Source organism: Myotis brandtii, unplaced genomic scaffold (genome assembly GCF_000412655.1).
Source record: "Myotis brandtii unplaced genomic scaffold, ASM41265v1 scaffold213, whole genome shotgun sequence".
Classification (NCBI taxonomy): Eukaryota; Metazoa; Chordata; class Mammalia; order Chiroptera; family Vespertilionidae; genus Myotis; species Myotis brandtii.
This window is the reverse complement of record NW_005357962.1, coordinates 2,178,603-2,184,864: the sequence shown is the minus strand read 5'-3', so window position 1 is coordinate 2,184,864 and position 6,262 is coordinate 2,178,603. Positions and strand designations below refer to the sequence as shown.

Here is a 6,262-nt window from a genome sequence, read left to right as displayed (position 1 = left end):
GGGCAGGTGGGCGGGGCCGGCTGCTCCGGGATTTCCAATGGGGCTGACAACGGGCTACACTGCGGTGAGAAGCCACGAGAAACATCGCCAACTCACCCCCGTAGTAGGGCAGCCACTGGTACTGCCGGCCCTGGAACTCGCGGCTGTCGAACTCCCCGCACTGCTCTGCCCGGAAGTCGCGGGCACCTGGGGGGCAGCTCTGCGGGGGCAATGGGGCCAGAGAGGGGAAAGTGGGGGACCCATTGGTCCCCGGGAGGTCGGGTCCTGTCCCCCCAACGCCTGCTGTTGCTTTGGGGAGGCGGAGTGGCCCCAGGGCTCCCCTCCAGGGGCGCGGGGTAGGGGGGGAGGAAAGGGGGTGTGGTTGGGGCTGCTGCGGGGAGAGCTGCGGAAGCTGTCCTTTCTGTCATTGGGTGTAAGGAAGGGGCTTCCCACCCGCGGTGCACGGACAGGAGGCCCCCTGGGCCGGGATGTCCCCGGGTGGGGGGTCTAGGAAGCTGCCCCCCTCCCGCGTGGGCTTTACCTCGATGTGGCACAAGCGGTGTCTGCGAGCGGGGCCCACGCAGCTGGAGCCCCCATCTCTCCTGTGGGACAAGAGCACCAGTAACCCAGCACCCCAGTCCTCCTGGGCTCTCCCGCAGCCCCAGCCTCTGTGGGACTCCTCTGCGGGCCAGAGAGGGCAAGTCCATGGGGGGGGGGGGGCCCCCCACACACATAAACCCCTCAGTAGGTGCTCTGAGCCCCTCGTTTGTATTTGGGAGGAGACTCAGAGCCCAGCCATCCTGGAGTTTGACTAACTGGGGGCCACTCTGCCTCTGAAGGTAAATTTCCAGAGAAGCCCTGAGTTCTGCTCTTGGAGGTGAAACGGGGTGTAAATGCCCCCACCTGGTTAGGTGATTCTGCCACGTAAGGAGAACCAGGCACCTGGAATAGCATCTCACTCTGGTCTTCACACAGGTTCTCAGAGTGACTTAAACCCACTGACGGGCAAGGTGTCATCGCCCCTTCTTTTGTGCCCACCCTCTATAGCACCTATCAGGGCACAGGACACATAGTAGGTCTTAAGTCACGTGAAGGGAAAGATCTATACTTGACAAAGGCTGAAGGTAGAGACACTGCACAGGTTAGCATGGTTGAAGATTAATTTGATGGGAATTTACTGCACCTGCCATGAGCTCTCACTGCATTGGGAGCAAGAGACTCGGGGGTGGATGAAGCAGCTTGGCTCCAACCCCCCGAAATACAGCTGATAATGGAAGTCAAGTGGAAGTACCCGGAAATGATTGATTTCAAGTACTCCATCCATATTGCACCCAGGACAAAGCTACTGCATGGGGGGTTCTGCCCAGGTGACCCAGGACCCAGATGATCCCTGCCCCCTGTCCTGCTTTAACAGGCTGCCCGTGCCAGCCTCCCCTACCTCTGCGAGTAGCAGAAGCGCTCCCTGAAGCTGATGCCCCCTCCGCAGGTCCGGCTGCAGGGGCTCCAGTCACCCCAGGGGCCCCAGGTGTCACTCTGCCGCCTCACCTTGGGAGCCTGGAGGAGAAGACACGCTCAGGAACCTGAGTCAGCACTCAGGGTCCCCACCAGGGCACCCAGAGGCTCACGCCAGCCCTGCCTACAAACAACACTCCCCCACCCCCACCCCCCGTGGGCGTCAGGGGCGCTCTTCCTCCTGGAGCCGCTCTTAGGACCCAGCAGCACCGCCTGGCATCCCGGCACAGTCTACCGCCAGCCAGCTTTCACCAGAAGGAGCCGGAGCAGGTCTTCCATCTGTCCCAGCAGCCACCACGGCTGCTCCTGCTCCGTGCCAGGCACCATGCTCCCTGACGATGCTCTCCACTGGCCTGTGCAGAGTCCGATTTGACAGTCGAGGTGTCTGCAAACTGCCTTGCGGGGAGCCCCTGGGCCAGCAGAGCAGACTTTCCCAGGGGGGAGACATCAAAGGGCAGGAAGACAGGCGGCCTGTGCAGGTGTCGCCCGCAGGCAGGGACATGCTTCCCCAGCACCCAGCGTGGAACAGCCACACTGCGCCTGTTGCACTTGCTTCTGCCCCGTGTGGTGGCCTCCCTCGGGAAGGGTCTGTGGTTCTGGCCTATTGAAATAAGTTAATCTACTCCTAGGAGGGGTTGAGGGGGAGGTTGTGGTTCCTTCCGGCCACTCTGGGCAGACTCCCAGGAGTTCCCCAGCGTCTACCTCCCCCTTCTCCCATGGTAAGAGAATCCTTGACTCGTAGCTGGACACCAGGCTGCTCCCTCCACCCCCATCCATTTCCCAGACTTCCTGCAGCTAACGTGGCTATATCAGTAATTCTCATCAATGAGATGTAAGTGTTGGGCAGCAGCCCCCAGTAATCTCAAGAGACAGCTTGCACGTGCGTTTGTCCTTCTTTCTCCTGTACTCCTCCCTGTTGCCTGGCAAGCAGGTGGGATGGCTGGAGTCGGAGCAGCCTTTCACACTAGGAGGTAACTCAGGAATAGAGGCTTCAAACAGTGCAGCAAAGATAGAAGGATCCTCCGCAGGTCTGGCTCCGGGGGCTCCAGTCACCCCAGGTTTGTGAGACCAAACAAACCTGGACTTCCGACCTCTGGGTATTTAAGTGGGAGAGGGATTGCCTCTCTCTTGTTGAAGGACTATTTGCGACTCGGTAACAAGAATATATCCTCGAGAAACCGATGTGGAGAGAGACCAAGATGGCGGCATAGGTAAACACCGGAGACTGCTGCCGCAAACAACCACTTCAAAAATACAACTAAAAGAATAAAGATTTAATTAAAAAAATAAATAAATAAAAATAAAAAAAATAAAAAGAATATATCCTCATAGATACAGTTCCCACCAGAAAGATCTGACACCTGCAGCTGCACTCGGAAGTCCACATGCGACACACATGTTCTCTCGTTTAATCCTCAGAGCAACCTGACATCTGGGCACCCACTGCGAGGAGGTCGAAGGCTACTCGGTGTTTCTAAGGGAGAAAGTACCTGGTAGGACCCAGGCACTCAGGGAACCCTGATTTCATCGCACAGCCAGCTGGGGGGGTAGTATTCCCCCAGTGCATGGATAAGGAGGCAGAGAGGAGCCGCACATAAACAAGTGGACGCAACAGCACGTCAGCTTTGCCCCAGGTCTCCGTCCCACCTACCTCACGTGAGACACAGATGAGCCCTAAGGAGCTGGGCAGGGGTTGGGCTGACCACTGCTTGCTAGGAGGCAGAGGTTATGTCCTATTTGCTGGAAGAGACTTTATTTTAGGGCATCACCACCTACGAATCTCTAGGGGGGAATCACTCCCAATTTCCAGAGAAAGAACTCAAGGCCTAATGTGGGAAAGCAAGCCCCCCCCCCTTCTGCTGCGAGCCCCCAGCAACGGCACAGGGTCTCAGGCAAGTTCATGCGCCCGCAGTTCACCCACAGCTCAGCTCTAACACCCCTGGTGCCCACGCCGAGTGATCCTGGCTTTACAATAGAACCAGCACCCTGAGTCACAACAAACCACACGAATGTGCTGAACCACACACGAAACCAAGAAGGAAGGGCAGGCCAGACCAAAGGTCTTAGCTTTCACGCTTCAAACTCTTTATCCTTCAGTTCTGGCTGGGGCGGAATGGCCAGGCTCCTGAAAACCAGTGAACCAGAATAGCCAGGTGTTCTCTCAATGAAATTTAAGCTGGAATTCACTTGATCAAGTTTCTATCTTAAAGGGGAAGACATTGAGTGTTGAGGGTGGAAGGTGACTTTCCAGGGCCGACCAGCACACACACACACACACACACACACACACTCACACATGCACAGCCTCAGCAACACATTCTAAGCTGCGACCACAGGGACTGCGCTTTCTCATCCTGCTGGCCGTGGTCTGGTTACTAATTACCCACTGCCCAAGGCCTGTCTGCATGTCAGTCTCGCTCCTGAAGCACAGCCTCTAAGCCTCTCCAACCCACCTTCCCCGGGGCAGGGCTGGGCTTACTGTGCGGACAAGGCAACAGGGACACCTCTGCCACCAGCCACCCTGTGGGGGCGAGGATGGGGTGGGGGGAGGACTGGCCTGAACATGGGGCTTTCTAAACACCCAGCCTTGCAAGCATCCCCTGGCCTCACCCTCCCGGCACCTGTGAGGCAGGCATCCACTGGCCCAGGGCCACCAGCCGGCGGGACTGGGGGACCCAGCCTGCCAGATCCGGGCTGTGCCTGTCCACTACGCCACACTGTCTCTGAGGGAAGAAAGCACATTCAGCCAGGAGCGCACGGGCGCATTTTGTTTCCCTGTAATTACCCAAACCACAAGCTGGGCTGACTTGGGAAGCCAGAGTGAGCTGGTCCAGTCCGCCCTCACCTGGCCTGTCCTCACCTGCCTCCTGCTGCTCTCAGCACCCCGCCCACTCCTCCTGCAACTCCCACCAGGGCAAGGAGCCCCCCTTTCCCAGGGGGACCGGCTGCCCACAGGGAACAGGTGTGAGGGGTATGAGAGAGGAGGTGTGTGGGTGGGAGTCCAGGGGGCTGGGAACCCATGGCCTCAGGAAGCCTCCCCGCACCGGGTTGGGGGACGGGGGGGCGTGGTGGCAGAGTCACTCTCTGCTTCGTCCCTTCTTATCCTCTACTCACTGTTGAAGCTGCCCCCTGCCGGCACTAGAACAGCCCGAGAACGGCTGGGGGACCCTGTGGTGGATCGGGCCCCAGCCAGAACCAGAACCAGGGGCCGCAGAGCAGTGAGCCTGGCCCACACCCTCCCCCGGACAGTGGAGGAGGGGGCAGGAGAGTGCTCGGCCCGCAGGCCCAGCCCAGCTGAGCTCACCCACTGCTGAGCAGGTCGGAGACGGCTACTCAGGTGTCCCTAAGGGAGAGAGCACCTAATAGGGCCCAGGACACTGGGAATCCTCACTCATTTCATCTGCACGGCAACCTGCGGGCCGGCATGATGACCCCAAATTGAAGCAATCTGGCTGGTGATTTGCCGTTAGTAGGTGTCTCTGGGCTTCACCCTGGGGTTTGAGGCTGGTGCCGCAGACCCTTCCACTGAGCTGTGGCCTTCATGCACCCGGCAACAGGAGGAGCCCCCCAAGGACCGGATGTGGGACTTAGGGAGCAAGGACGATGCAGACTTGACTGTGGGAACCCGGCAGGTGGTGGGGAGGCCATAAGGAAGGAGCCCACCACCGCTAGGCTCGGTGGCTTGTGCTGGATCGCTGGGCTTTGGAGGAATGCTGGCTGCCCACCGCCGGTGTCCACCGCTGCCTGCCCTTCGGGGCCTTCTCATCCTCAGCTCACATTCCCCGAGAGCAGCATCTCCCGGCCCATCCCAGGCAGCACTCTCAGTCGTTCCTCTCCCTCCTGCCTCACTGAGGAAGGGCAAGGCTGAGCTCCCCAGGGCAGGCGGGGGCCTGGCTGCCCCTGTGCCTTCCACCCCGGCAATGCCAGGGAACTTGGCAGGACCACGCCCAGCTCTGCAGACTAACCGCAGAGCAGTGTCCTGCTCCCTAAACGTAGCTGCCTCGGGTAGAAGATTCCCTTGTCTCAGGATCCACGCATGCTCTCCAGGGAGCCCTGTCCTTTGGCTCCTGTTAATGAAACAGCTACTCGAATCACCAGTTGGCTCTCTGTGCCCACTCTCTACATTTGCACCAGTGAGGTAGCCATTAGCGCCGTGTGGCTATTTAAATTAATTAAAATCAAATTTAAAAATTCAGGTCCTCAGTTGCACTAGCCACTGTTCCCGTGCTCAACAGCCACGTGGACACAGTGGCTATCTTATTCGAAAGCACAGATGAAAAATATTTCCAGCATCTCAGAAAGTTCTAGTGCAGCCCTGCTCCAGATGCTCACCCCCAGGGGACGGAATGGCTGGCACCCCAAGCCCCTAGGCCCACAAGGCTGAGGGACAGCACGGTTTGGTCCCCAGCATCTGGTGGAGGGGACCACCTAGCTCTCACCTTGGCTGGTGCCAGCATGGCACCCCTCCTTCCACCCGGGAAGACCACCCCAGGGAGGGGTTTCCAGCATTAGCTGCACCCAGCACCTTCTGAGGGGGTGATACTGAGGGGGTGCCATTCCTGCAATTGCAAACTGCACCCCCCGCCAGGGGAGCAGTTCTGGCCGCCTAGGTCAGCCCGGTCCTACCTCTTTTTGAAGGAGCTCAGGCTGAGGACTCGCCTCCTCCCACCCCATCTCCCCGACCTTGGCCCTCTCCTAGGGTTGTCGCCACCGCCAGGGGACGAGACGGGGGATGGGTGGGGACCCCAGCCGACACCTGGCCCACACAGAG

At 59.2% G+C, this 6,262-nt stretch overlaps 1 protein-coding gene across 1 annotated transcript in view; it reads right to left on the bottom strand.

The window, feature by feature from the left end:
* Nucleotides 1-1,818, bottom strand: part of PAPLN (papilin, proteoglycan-like sulfated glycoprotein) — a 32,541-nt gene extending 30,723 nt beyond the window's left edge. Inside the window, exons 1-4 of the mRNA XM_014539341.1 lie at nucleotides 1,734-1,818; nucleotides 1,418-1,550; nucleotides 521-581; nucleotides 97-199 (exon numbers count right to left, since the gene is read on the bottom strand). Of these exons, the coding sequence (XP_014394827.1) occupies nucleotides 97-199; nucleotides 521-581; nucleotides 1,418-1,550; nucleotides 1,734-1,818 (382 nt within the window). The remainder of the gene's footprint in view (nucleotides 1-96; nucleotides 200-520; nucleotides 582-1,417; nucleotides 1,551-1,733) is intronic.
* Between the last annotated feature and the right edge of the window lie 4,444 nt (nucleotides 1,819-6,262).